The 14,733-nt window shown below is 35.3% G+C and overlaps 1 protein-coding gene across 8 annotated transcripts in view; it reads left to right on the top strand.

Annotated features, from left to right (window-relative positions):
• LOC127850318 (major facilitator superfamily domain-containing protein 12-like) overlaps positions 1–14,733 on the top strand; it is a 36,229-nt gene that overhangs the window by 9,617 nt on the left and 11,879 nt on the right. For 6 of the 8 annotated variants that reach the window (XM_052383280.1, XM_052383287.1, XM_052383283.1 and 3 more), the window contains exons 4-10: positions 349–469; positions 1,606–1,806; positions 4,680–4,772; positions 5,844–5,936; positions 8,460–8,630; positions 11,572–11,669; positions 13,718–13,738. In XM_052383280.1, the coding sequence (XP_052239240.1) occupies positions 349–469; positions 1,606–1,806; positions 4,680–4,772; positions 5,844–5,936; positions 8,460–8,630; positions 11,572–11,669; positions 13,718–13,738 (798 nt within the window). The remainder of the gene's footprint in view (positions 1–348; positions 470–1,605; positions 1,807–4,679; positions 4,773–5,843; positions 5,937–8,459; positions 8,631–11,571; positions 11,670–13,717; positions 13,739–14,733) is intronic. The other 2 variants (XM_052383284.1, XM_052383286.1) reach the window with 1 other exon arrangement.

Below are 14,733 nucleotides of genomic sequence, written 5' to 3'. Positions count from 1 at the left end.
AGATTGTTGATTAGATAGGCCCCAGCTTTTTGTTGTAAATTTTATTCAACACACATTGATCAATATTTTTAAATAGTAAATCAATACATACTTTTGTGATAATAATACACTTGACACCAATATGAGATTTGTTCCATTTTCCATAATATCATGCCATGTAACATACGCCACCAGTAAAGATAGACTGACAAGTTTTATTTAGTGAAAGTTATGACTTTCTTACAGTGAACTTTTTACTTTAGATATTAATACATGTATTTTAATATTAATGATTTTGTAGAATAAGTGAGCATTCAACGGTGCTTATTTATGTTGTTTGAAGTTATTCTGAAATGTTGTGTTTTGCAGAAATGCCTTCACTGTTTTATCCAACGTGGTCGTGTACGGTATTGCATGGGCGATATTTGAACTAAAACATTCAGTTAGCACCTCCAATGATCTATCGGCTGCAGACCATGATAAATTTAAGGTATTGTTACTTTTCATCGACTTATACATTCATTGGTAATTTTTTTTGATTTTTATATTATTTAATAAATATTTTTTGTTGAGATTTCTTATACAATTTAAGTCCCCGTTCACGGAATTTATCGTTGTTTTGCATATAAATCGTATAGGAAGAAATTAAACTGTACATAGGCAAGAATCATTGCAGCGTCGCGAGTTATGCAAATCATATTTATATTTAGCTTTCGCTAAACATTATTAGCATATGGAAGATAAATACATAGATTTAGCAAAAACGTAATAGATGTATTTGCATTTGTTCTTACCTTCTCTCTGCTAAATTCGTCCGTATCCGCAATTTTGTTTGTTTAGGTTTGAATTAACGTGTCGAATCATGAATATTAATTAGGTAATTTTCGTACCTAACCATACTTGACCCCAAAATAAAAATCGCTATTTTGTTTGTTTTCAACCGATTTCAACCGGATTTTCAGTGATATCCTCAATAAAAAACACGTTTTCTTACGATTCTGCCCATATACATGTATATCTCTGCGAACGGGGACTTTAAGCATATATAGTTTTCAGCACACATGACATAATGGAGAGTTCATTTAGAAATACACTATATTGAAATCAATCTTAATTTAAGATGTGATTGAATTTATACTTTCTTTACCATTCAGAAAGTTAGGACTATATGGTTTGACAGACTTCTTGTACACTGTTAACATTATTTCTAAACTTTTATCCTGAATGGGTGTGGTCAAAAATCCCATGGTTTGCTTCCAATTGGATTCACTGTCCTGCGTAATTTCTTTTTATTCACTAAAACAAGGTGCAAACTGATAGAGCAATGTTTTTTAATAGATGTAACAATTTACTTCGCCATAGATGTATAAGCTTAAGATATGAGCCTCCCTATAGATTAGAATCCATGGGCATAAAGTGCCGTCCCCAGCTTATCAGTTACAGCACTTTCAGCCTTAACTGAAACTTTGCTAAGGAGAGACTTACATTAAATGAGTAATACAATAAAAGCAGAAAGTGTTGTCCCACAGATATTTTACTCACATACTATAAACCCCTATGCCCAAACCCCTATGCCCAGAGCAATGCCAATGTTTAGAGTACTAAGACTAGTGTCTTGCTTGCCAGCTGCTGGTGCTGATAGTGGTGGGTGTGGGTCTAGTGTTCAGCGTGATATTTCTCATTGGCGTGAAAGAGCGTCCACACCCTTGCCATGAGGATGAGCCCACAAACTCTGAGTCACAAGATCTCAACTCCCTCGAGAAATCCACGCTGAAAAAGATGGCCATGACTTGGACATGCTGGTTGAGAGAACACCAGTTTTATCAGGTACATAGCAAACATCAGTATAGTTAGAATATATACATGTTTAGTGCTTTCCTAGCCTGGTTGTGTGCTGGTTGAGAGAACATCAGTTTTATCAGGTACATAGCAACCACCAATAGAGTTAGAATATATACCTGTAACTGCTTCCCTATTTAAGGTTGGCAGCTAGTTCAGTTGGTACATTGTATGACTCTGGAAGTGCTTCCCTAGCCTAGTTTGGCAGCTAGCTCAGTTGGATCAGTGTATGACTGGAAGTGCTTCCCTAGTCTGGTTTGGAAGCTAGCTCAGTTGGTACAGTGTATGACTCTGGAAGTGCTTCCCTAGCCTAGTTTGGCAGCTAGCTCACTTGGATCAGTTTATGACTGGAAGTGCTTCCCTAGCCTAGTTTGGCAGCTAGCTCAGTTGAATCAGTTTATGACTGGAAGTGCTTCCCTAGCCTTATTTGGAAGTTAGCTCAGTTGGTACAGTGTATGACTCTGGAAATGCTCAATGTGCGTCACTGTGATCACCCTATGCCCTTTGTTGTGTGGTGTGCATTGTCATTTGTTTCGATCATAACCGCTCTAGCGGCCACAATCTTCATCAAATCTCAATGAAACATGGTGAGATTGTTTATCTGGACAATATCAACGCTGAGGTCGAATCTGGGTTATGAGCGTCTACAAAACCTTAAAAAAAAACTTGTTTGAAGTTTGAAGAAAATGCAAGTACATCTTTCAGTTTTGTTAATCAATAACGCAGCATAATTATTGCTGCATGTATTAATTGTATTAGTATTGCAGTTAGATTTTTTATCTAGAAAACATTTTAAGTTGTACAAGTGTGTCATTTTTCATTCATAGATGTTTACTGTGTAAAATAATCACCAATGTGACCCTTATCTTTCAATGATAAATGTAATTGCCTGAGGCATTTAAATGTTCTAGTATGTGATAATGCATTGCCGAGATATCGGTGTTAAATTTTTTGGCTTGTACATCATGTAAATAAACAGTAGACATGGGGAAGTAAAAAAGTTTTTAATTAACACACCTGGTAGCGTTGATTTAGTAAAAGAAATGGATGCTGAAGTTAGAGCCAAACACATGTTAAGCATGAACATAAAGTGTTGCTGCTTTTAAAGCAGCCAGAAAGCAAGGGAGTTAGATATGAGACTCTTGCAAAAAACTGACTTTATGCACATGTGGGTAAAATGCTGTCCCAGATTAGCTTGTGCAGTCAACACAGGTTAATCAGGGACAACGTCTTCTGCCTACAGTGGATTTTTGTTTATCAGAGGCTTCCTTAAAACAAAAAATTCCATTAAAAAGTGTCTTTCCTTATTACCGAGTGCAGACTGCACAAGCTAATCTTCATCATATTGGTGTAATGGGCTATTAAGGTTAGATGTTTTATTTTAGATAAAGTCATATCTGATGACCTTCATACCGTGTTGTAAAACATTGAAGCCATATGAGCAGCGCTAATTCCAAAACAGGTCTTATCACTTAAGAGGTTGGCGTAGCTCCAGACCAGACTGCGCAGTTGCCCAGTGTTGCCATGTGTTACCTATGCGCTAATGAGACCACGAAACCTTGCATGACTATAGCGGACAAAGCTGCCCCTGACCTGACTGTTTTTATAGAGTTACACTGTCTGCATATGACATAAGACAAATTTTCGCATAATTCTGCTCATATTCTGCACTTTTTTTGGTAGTAATTACCTACCTGTTTTTTTCTCCTTGAATGCAAAGTAATGAGATATTAAGTGCCATGTTACCATGACTTACATAATTTTAATTACATCATAAAATGGTTTTAGTAGGATATTCTTCGATATATTTCATTTGTTGCCAGTGGTAACAATGGTATATTAAGGTGCTTATGCTTTGAAGTCAATTTCAAATTTATGTTTGATTTCTAGATAAATTGTAAACTGAATTAACTTTTTATGTCCCCCACTATAGTAGTGGGGGACATATTGTTTTTGCCCTGTCTGTTGGTTGGTCTGTTGGTTGGTCTGTTGGTTGGTTGGTTTGCGCCAACTTTAACATTTTGCAATAACTTTTGCTATATTGAAAATTGCAACTCGATATTTGGCATGCATGTGTATCTCATGGAGCTGCACATTTTGAGTGGTGAAAGGTCAAGGTCATCCTTCAAGGTCAGAGGTCAAATATATGTGACCAAAATCGCTCATTTTATGAATACTTTTGCAATATTGAAGATAGCAACTTGATATATGGCATGCATGTGTATCTCATGGAGCTGCACATTTTGAGTGGTGAAAGGTCAAGGTCATCCTTCAAGGTAAGAGGTCAAATATATGTAGCCCAAATCGCTTATTTTATGAATACTTTTGAAATATTGAAGATAGCAACTTGATATTTGGCATGCATGTGTATCTCATGGAGCTGCACAATTTGAGTGGTGAAAGGTCAAGGTCATCCTTCAAGGTCAGAGGTCAAATATATGTGGCCCAAATCGCTTATTTTATTAATACTTTTGCAATATTGTACATAACAACTTGATATTTGGCATGCATGTGTATCTCATGGAGCTGCACATTTTGAGTGGTGAAAGGTCAAGGTCAAGGTCATCCTTCGAGGTCAAATATATGGGTCAAAATTGCTCATGTAATGTCACTTCTGCAATATTGAAGCTAGCAATTTTATATTTGAAATGCATGTGTATCTCATGGAGCTGCACATTTTGAGTGGTGAAGGGTCAAGGTCAAGGTCATCCTTCAAGGTCAAACGTCATATAGGGGGACATTGTGTTTCACAAACGCATCTTGTTTAACATTTTAATGGCAACATTCAGTGACAACTTATAAACCCTTTCATCATCTACCCTTGATTATATTGCATTGTTTTGCTTGTCTGCTGGCTCTAGGTTGCTGTTATCTACATGGCGACAAGACTTTTGGTAAATGTGTCCCAAGTCTATCTGCCCATGTACATCACAGAGACCATCAAAATGGACAAGGTATGTTGGAACTTTACTCAACCCTCTGTTTTGACAAGTTGTAGATGTTTCAGAATTACATTTTATTCAATGATTAAAGATAAATAAACACTGCCCAATATTATTATGCTATATAAAAAATTTCAGCAACAAAAAGTGTGATAGGAATGTTAATTAAAATTGTGTTTCTTGTTAAATATCGTAATGTTACCAGACCACATCTAGCGTTGAATTTTCGGCTTTTGCTATAAAGAACACTGATTTTTTTATGGCTTAGCTTTATTTTACCAATAATTCTTTGATTTTGAGTGTTCATGGATCTTTAAAGTAAACAAGCATTCTTTGACTAGATCAGATTATATCATAAGATAATTAATTAGACTTGATTGATTAAAGTTTAAGAACTACCTTGAAGTATTTTTAAGACTTGATTTATTTTGTACCACTCCTAAAAATGATTTATGAGACTTAACAGATTTAAGATTTATAACTAGTTACTTTTTATGAGACTTGATTGATTAAAGTTGTAGAAACACTTCAATAATATAACAACTTAATTGTTCCAAATAATTATTGTCATTTGTGAGGGTTTTTTCACACAAAAGCGTCAAAGACATTCGCTATTTTACTGATAAATGCCACCAACAAAGTTAACAGTAATATCTGTTGTTTTGTGTAAGTCATTTTATAATTTATGTTACTTCTGTTTGGTGATGCTAAAACATCTGCTCTGAGGTCTTGTTATCAACAGAGCCATGCTAAAACATCTGCTCTAAGGTCTTGTTATCAACAGAGCCATGCTAAAACATCTGCTCTGAGGTCTTATTATCAACAGAGCCTTGTTCTAGGAAAACGTATCTGAATGCATGTGCATAAATTGCCGTTTCAGATTAGCCTGTGCAGTCAGCACTGGCTATCAGAAATGACACTTTTTGAAAAAAGTAGATTTTTTTTAAAAGAGACTTCCTTTAAACAAAAAATAAAACAAAAGCGGAAATTATGGTTCCTGAATCATCTGTGACAACGCTTTACTGACATGCATTAAGCCCAATCTTCCCAGAACTTAGCTGAATTGTTCTTTTGTTCACACAGCAATCAATCGCCATCGTCCCTTTGATTGTGTATGTGAGTGGGTTTGTCACTTCCCTGGCCATGGAACATGTGAATCGCTATGCAGGTCGCAAGGTTTGTTTTTTTATATTTGTGACTTGAACAACCCTTGAAGAATTTTGGTATAATATCTCAAATTAATTAATCTTCATTTAGAACATTTGTGTGTGTTTAATTTTGTTATGTAGTAATTATACATTATACATTATACATTACATTAATTGTATAATCTCTGATAACTGAAACTTTTCTAAATAATCACCTGAGTACAACGTGGAAATGGTTAGCTTTTGTGATTGCGTTTTGTAAACATTTGCCTTGTGAACATTCTAGGAGCTGCATTTATTGCCCAATCTCCACTAAGTTTGGTCAAAACATTTGACTTAACAATTTCGGCCTTTTGGAAAACTTTGTCACATTCGGTCAAAAACTATGTCACTGGTTCAAATTAAAGAAAAAGCTTTTGAAAATGTTAGAGAACACATTTTTTGCATATTATTATAAACAAAATATTCAGAAAAATGTCTTGATGAGGTAAAAATTGCTTTTTTAGGTCAAAGTACTTGGTCACTAGGTCAAATAGAAAAATGCTTGTGAACACATTTTAGGTTGCATTTATTGCATTATATTCATGACCTTTGGTTAGAACATTGTCCCAATCATATCTTGGCCAAGTCTTTCTTGTTCTTGTAAATCACACTCTGCGCAAAGGTAATCATGCGCTGCAGGTTGTTTGGCAACATTTGAACTTGACCAAGTTCAAAACTTGGTCATGTGGATCATACACTAGATCAGTTTTTAACCAGGTTTTCCGAAGGAAAAAACTGGTTATTAGATTGGCGAATGCGGGCGGGCTGGCTGGCTGGCTGGCTGGCTGGCTGGCTGGCTGGCTGGCTGGCTGGCTGGCTGGATGGCTGGCTGGCTGGCTGGCTGGCTGGCTGGCTGGCTGGCTGGCTGGCTGGCTGGCTGGCTGGCTGGCTGGCTGGCTGGCTGGCGGGCGGGCTGGCGGAACAAGCTTGTCCGGGCCATAACTTTGTCGTTCATTGTGAGATTTTAAAATCATTTGGCACATTTGTTAACCATCATTAGACGGTGTGTCGCGCGAAAAAATTACGTCAATATCTCCAAGGTCAAGGTCACACTTTGAGGTCAAAGGTAAAAAATAGCCATAAATGAGCTTGTCTGGGCTATAACTATGTCATTCATTATGAGAGTTTAAAATCATTTGGCACATTTGTTCACCATCATGGGACGGTGTGTCGCACGAAAGAATCATGTCAATATCTCCAATGTCAAGGTCGCCACGACTAAAAATAGATTTATTTTAAAACAAACTTACAAAGGGGGTTAATTTTGTTTGTTCATTTAAAAAGTTCAGTTTGAGTTGTCTCCCTTTATCAGATTTTTTTTCACAATGAAAACCTGGTTTTGTGACAATTTTGTCCCTTGTTCAAAAATCTTTTGAACTCTTAAGAGGCCTTATTTAGTGCCCATTCTATCTTTGTGAGAACATTATTCCCAATGAAAGCTCCATTGAGTTCAAAACTGGGTATCTTTTGGTCGAAAATTAGTTCTCAAGATTCAATAAAATACAAAGCTTGTAATTACTCTAGGGGACACATTTTAGTAAAACTGTGTCAGACCATTTGTAGCAATTTTATTTCAGCAGAGTTTAAACCTGGGACACTTGGGGTTATTAAATTGAAAGCTTAAATTTAATTGTGAACACTCTAAAGACCACCTATTTTGCCCAATTTTCATGAAATTTAGTGAGAATATTTGTTTAAATAGTATCTAGGATGAGTTTGAAACTGGGTCATATGGGGTTTAAACGTCAAATAAAAAAAAAGCGTCTGAATATTCTTGAATTCACAATTTGTGTGCAGTATTTATGATCCTTGCTCTGAACATTTTTCTGATGATTTCCTCTATGAGTGAGATACTGTTCCTGTCAACTGAAAAAATAATAGGTCCCATGAGGCTGGGTATTTTTACTTATTGTGTTATAGTAAAACCCTGTGCATATCTAGGAGACAAATTATTGACACACTTTCACACAGATTTGTCCTGAATTATTTTGTCTACTTTCATATATGACAGCATGAAATTGCTATCTAGTTACCTTTATATAACCTGATACTAGTATATTATAGCTTCCTTTTATCAAGTTTGCCCTTTAGCTATTGTCGATGTGTTATTGGTAAATTCCTTGCCAGTCAGCAAACATCTGAATTATGAAACAATTATACAACTTTTAAGCAAGATTTCTTTATAATAGTGTTGAATATTATTGGTTTTATTTGTCAACACATGCCATCTTGGTTTTTATCTTATTCTTAGTGGTCGCATATTAAAACGTATAATTTAGATAAGTACTTACATGCCTCATTGTGCTAAATACCTTTTTATATGTAGAAATAGTCAGTAGCATAAAATATGCTGGGTTTTGGCGAGACAACGCTGATATAATATCTGTCAAGGGAGATAATTTTCAAAATATTAATAGCAAAACGGTTTAAAACATTTCAATCAACTCCCTTCAAGTGACAATATTATACATAACAACTCTGAAATCCAACCACTGTCATCTAATTATAGATGACCTACGTGCTAGGTTTAGGATTCTGTGTGGGTGCCAGCATCGTGTTCTACCTGCTGCCTGAGGGAAGCCGGCTCGTGTACCTGGCTGCAGTGCTCAGTGGCATCGGAGGCTCTACGATACTTGTTACCTCCCTTGCCATGACCTCGGATCTCATCAAGGATAATAATGTAGGTGCATTGTTGTTTACTGCATTGTTTGTGTACCATTATAGGTAATACTTGTTTGTGTAACATTATAGGTAATACTTGTTTGTGTAACATTACAGTGATAATTTTTCATTTTTAACCAATGAGTTTTTTAAGTGCACATGTGCTGAAACAATGAGCTTTTCCCAAAAACAATGAGCTTTTTTGGTTTTCAAATTTTTAATAAAAAACTTGAAACATCAACGAATTTTCAATGATTCATAAACATTTTAATTTCTAAAAGTAACTGTTATAACTAAAAACGCATAACATTAACACTGAGTTCCGAGTTTGTAATAACTAAAAACACATAACATCAACACTGAGTTCCGAGTTCAATTCTCTGAATAGAGCCATTTAAGCATTAACTTGTTCGAAATAGTAGATGTACTTGCCTCGCTGACGCTTTCGGATGATGCTACATGTTTATTACTTTCGGCAATTTCAAATGCAGCCTTCAAAGTTAATTGATCTTGACAGGGTTTAAAAAAAAATTTGGGGGGGGGGCATTTTGACAGTTCAGAAAGCGAAAGCGGATGCGAATGTTTGGATGGTTCTACATTTTATTCAACCTTATAGTTCATGCACAAAGCAGAGAACCAGTATGAAACGCAGAAACGAATGACGTAGTATGATGTAGTACACCAATAGCCAGCGTTACAGTAAAAATCAACTTGCATTCCCAGTTGTATTAAGTATTGACAAGTATCTTTCCGATTTTGTCTTTCTTGAGAATCAATGCGCTTTTTTAGACGCAGATATTTTTGTCGCATGCCCTTTTGGTCATTTTAATGCGCAAATAACGCAAAACGCACATGAACAATTATCACTGCATTATAGGTAATACTTGTAATGCTTGTTTGTGTACCATTGTAGATAATACTTGTTTGTGTACCATTGTAGGTAATAATTGTTTATGTTCCATTATAGGTAATACATGTTTGTGTACCATTATACTTATAATACTTGTTTGTGTAACATTATAGGTAATACTTGTTTGTGTACCATTATAGGTTATTATTGTTTGTTTTATCCTTTTTTATGCCAACATTTTGCTAATTTTAGCAAACAGGATTTTGCCATTAACATTTTGTTTTGGTTTTATGTTCATACTATTTGTATAGGATTGTTTTAAATCGGGACATTATGAGAACATCTCTGGCTGGCAGGTTGGCAAACGGGCAGTATCATGGACAATGTCTGCTCTCTATTTCAAAAAGATTATATCTGGTCATCATGAAACTTGGTGATAATTTTTTGTGGGCATACTATCTTTGCCAAGTTTAAAAACGAGCTCAATGGCCTGAACTTGTTCTGATCCTTGATTAAAAAAATAAAATAAACCCTGTTTGCTCTCAAAATTATTTATTTATTCCCCTTGGTACAAAGTCAATTCTTGTATATGTATATTGTAAACACCATGGCAGTCTGTCTGTCTGTCTCTGCAAATATACAAACTTGTCGGCAGGCACTGTTCTACACTTTAAACATTCAAATTTGTTCACATTGTTCCTGAAGATATGAAGTTGTGCATATGCGATAATTAGCGTCTTATGTTAAACATTACAATGTCCTTTTTTCAACTTAACATTTCTGTCACATTATATTTGTTTTCATAGACTGTATTAGCAAAAATGTACATGTCCCTAACTAAAACATGTAGATGGGGGACATTTCGTATGTAACATTGTATATTTGCCCTCTACTTAGTTTCATCAAATCAATACAATCTTTTTCCCTGAATTATAAAAGCCAAAGGTTTATCATTTGGTATTTAAAATTACATGATTTTTCTGTACAAACTTATTTGTTTAAGTGCACCTGGGTTCAAAACTGGCTTGCCCCATGGTCCAAAATTTTCATGGTTAAAACTTGCAACATATTGCTGCACTAGGGGTAGTTTTTTGTCACTTTTGTAACAAGTTCTAATATTAATTGTTGAATTGTCAGCTTTGGTGAGAGTGTTTGTAGGCATAATTTCTCTGTCAATGGTCCGTAAACAGTCATGTTGCTTGAATCACCTATTTTTTCAGCTATGGCTTTTAAATTATTAACAAATTTGATAAATTAACCTTTCACAACTCAAATATGTTTTACAAGAATCATAAGAAATAGAAAATAAATTATAGCCTTTATCAACTTTGATAAGAAGCCTGATTGCATTAAGCACGTTTGAATAATGGTCCTTGAATTATATATTTGCCAAATAAACCTTGTCAGCTCTTTAAGTCAAATAGCTGTTGTCATATCTTTATCAAACTTGGTCACAAAGTTTGTTGGCATGTATTGCCATAATTGCAGAAAAGCAGTGGATTTATCTATGGTTCAGCAAGTTTAATTGACAAGCTGTCTAATGGACCTGTGATTTCCATCATTGCAGGAAAGTGGTGTCTTTGTTTATGATGCAGTTAGTTTTACTTACAAGCTGTCTAATGGAGCTGCAATTGCAATCATAACGGGAAAATGGTGCTTTTGTCTATGTTGCTATGAGTTTTACTGACTAGCTGTCTAATGGAGCTGCTTTTGTCACCATTGCAGGAATGTGATACCTTTGTCTATGAAGCAGTGAGTGTACTGACAAGCTGTCTAATGGAGCTGCCATTGCCATCATTGCAGGAATTTGGTGCCAATGTTTATGGTGCAGTGAGTTTTACAGACAAGCAGTCTAATGATGCTGCCATTGCAGGAAAGTGGTGCCTTTGTCTGTGGTGCAATGAGATCTATCGACTAGCTGTTTAATGGAGCTTCAATTGCCATCATTGCAGAAATGCCATGCATTTCTTTATGGTGCAATGAGTTCCATTAACTAGCTGTTTAATGGCGCTTCAATTTCCATCAGTGCAGGAAAGTGGTGACTTTGCCTAGGGTGCAATGCGTTTCACTGAAAAGCAGTTTAATGGAGCTGCTATTGTCACAATTTCAGGAAAGCGGTGCCTTTGTCTATGGTGCTATGAGTTTTACCGACAAGCTGTCTAATGGAGTTGTAATTGTCATCATTCAGCAACTGCATCCCTGTGCTGTGTAAGTACAGTGAAATGTTCTGGGCTCATATGTCAGAAATATCTTAATTTGTATAATGAATTTTGTCATTTAGGTTGAAAATTTAACACTGTTAATTAAAGCAACAAATAATTTTGTACAACAATTATTAATAATGAAGATGATTATTAAAAATTAACGCTTCAATGCAAAGCATAATTTACAGTGCACAGAAAAATTAATTAATAAAACAGTGAGGTTTGTGAATCATGTATGATATTTCTGAAAGATGATCCCAGCTTTCTTCTTGCTAAACAAATATTTCTCCTTTCTTAGTTTTTGATAAGATAACCCTTTCTACAATCATCAATTACATACTTGTAAATCAGAACTGTTATCAATTTTTAGCTCACGTGAGCACGAATAACTTTGCACAAATTTCCACCATCTTAAAACGACACTCATTTCCCTACCTTAAAGGTCAAGGTTACACTTTATTGTTTATTGTCAAATTTTGCCATGAAACAGCTTGATAACTCAAGTTTTAGTCATAACTTTATAATATATTGAGGGATTTTGAAATGAGATGACTTATAACGACCGTGCTTAATCTCATAGGTAAAGGTCATATGTTGTGGTCAAAGTCAAATTTAGCCATACAACATCTTGGAAATTCCTGTCCCAGCCATAACTATGCCACATATGGTTTTTAACATAACTCTGCATACAAATGCTATTAGTCAAAAGACAACCTGATGAGTGTTACATTTGTCTCACTACCTCAAAGGTCAAAGGTCAAGGTCACACTTCAAATATAAAATTTTGCCAAGAAAAAGCTTATTCAAACTGTAACTGTGTCATGCTTTATGCTATTTTAATATAGCTTACCACTAATGACAACAATGAGGAAACTGCATTTTGTATGTAAAACCTGTCTCCCAACCTCAGAGGTCAAGGTCAGGCTTAAAGGTCAAACGTCAAATGTGGCTATAAAACAGCTTGTCCCTGCCTGTAACTTTTTCATTCATCGTTCAGTGATAAGACAAATGAAAAAGGATTACCACGAGGAGACTTGATTTGCACATGTATCAACTATCTGATTTTCTTAAAGGTCAAAGTTGCACTTAGAGGTCAAAAGCCAATTTTGACTTTGAAGAGCTTTTGTTTGGCATAAGCCGAGATTTTAGACAAAAGTGGAATGCGAGGTATCCATGCCTTATGCACACATGTCTTATTCATGTCTTATTCATGTTAATCTATTATATTGTTCTTAAACATAATTTGTAGCTTCTATCAGGTCAAGTCTTCTACGAGGCCCTCTTGTTGTTTTATATCAAAGTTTTGTTTAAAACAAAGAGATGTGGTTAAGGATCGACAAGTTTGTGAAGTTTCATAAATTGAAATTTATCAATCTAGAGAAGTTAGTGTATGGAAAAACACAGATGAGTTATTTACTGTACACAATTTTTTGCACAAATCTTTTCTTGTTGAACTGTTATAACTATTGATGTTAATTGATTTATACTAAAAATCTGTTATTTAATATTAATTAAAATACGAATTTTGTTATTGATATTTAACCCTTTACCACTTAGATACGTATTTTTTTCTAGCCATATTGGGAAAAGGAGTCTGGTCAAATTGGGATTGTTTTAATTGATAAAAGTGGCAAATTTGGGAATTATTTAACAACAGGACTAAATTAAAGTTATATATTTTGCAGGATGTTCAAATAAAAAGTTGAAATCTAGAGTTAGTTAATCATAAGTCATCTTTCTTAAAAAAAAAAAAAAAGAATTTGTTTTTTTTGGAAATTGGGCTTTTTTGGGAAATTTTGGTCAGCTTTTTGGGAAAAAAAGTTGATTTTTGCGATTTGGAAGCAGCAGAAAATCGGTGGTAATTTTTAGCAAAAAAATTCACTGCTTAGTTACTGATGAGCAGCAAACAGCATAAACCTGCACAGACTGCTTGTTACTCGCAGGCTGTTCTGGTTTTATGCTGGTTGCAAAAGCCATTTTCATTTTGCTTCTTATGGGGGAAAGGGTTAAACTGTACTTATAATGCGTTGCTTTTTCTTTTTAAATAATCAGTATTATGTTCAAGGAAATCAGGTAATATAAAGGAGAAGGGAAAATGCATTTGTTCTCCCTGAACATACACATGTAGGTGGGAGGGTGATTTGGTTTGCTAATGTCTGGCAGTAATGCAGCTGTTGGTTTGGCTTTTCAATATCAATGGTAAATACTGCATGCTATTAACCCTTGATACGTGCAGGGATGTAATCTATGAACATTATCACATACCTACATCACCCGTTCCTCTTTTAGACTTCAAAATTTACCTACTCTAAGACTTAGACTTTTTCAGAATTCCAAAATTCTTGGTCAACCAAAATGATGCATTTTGTCCAACATGAATAATGCATCCTACAAAGCTTTTATTAACCAGGTTTTCCGAAGGAAAAAACTGGTTATTAGATTGGCGAATGCGGGCGGGCTGGCTGGCTGGCTGGCGGGCGGGCGGAACAAGCTTGTCCGGGCCATAACTATGTCGTTCATTGTCAGATTTTAAAATCATTTGGCACATTTGTTCACCATCATTGGACGGTGTGTCGCGCGAAATAATTACGTCGATATCTCCAAGGTCAAGGTCACACTTTGAGTTCAAAGGTCAAAAATGGCCATAAATGAGCTTTTCCTGGCCATAACTATGTCATTCATTGTGAGATTTTAAAATCACTTGGCACATTTGTTCACCATCATGGGACGGTGTGTCGCACGAAAGAATCACGTCAATATCTCCAATGTCAAGGTCGCCACGACTAAAAATAGATTTTTTTTAAAAACAAACTTACAAAGGGGGTTAATTTTGTTTGTTCATTTCAAAAGTTCAGTTTCAGTTTTCTCCCTTTATCAGATTTTTTTTTCACAATGAAAACCTGGTTTTGTGACAATTTTGTCCCTTGTTCCTGCATGGATTATGTCCTTGGACGCTAATAAGACGCCCAGTTTACTGGAGCTTGTTTTGACCCATTGACCTACTTTTGAGCTTGTACTTATTCACAAGGTTGAAATGCTTTGATATTTCTATTTAAACGGAGCATACT

Source organism: Dreissena polymorpha, chromosome 11 (assembly GCF_020536995.1).
Source record: "Dreissena polymorpha isolate Duluth1 chromosome 11, UMN_Dpol_1.0, whole genome shotgun sequence".
Taxonomy (NCBI): domain Eukaryota; kingdom Metazoa; phylum Mollusca; class Bivalvia; order Myida; family Dreissenidae; genus Dreissena; species Dreissena polymorpha.
Note: the sequence above shows the minus strand (reverse complement) of the source record. Positions and strands in the feature narration are given on the sequence as shown.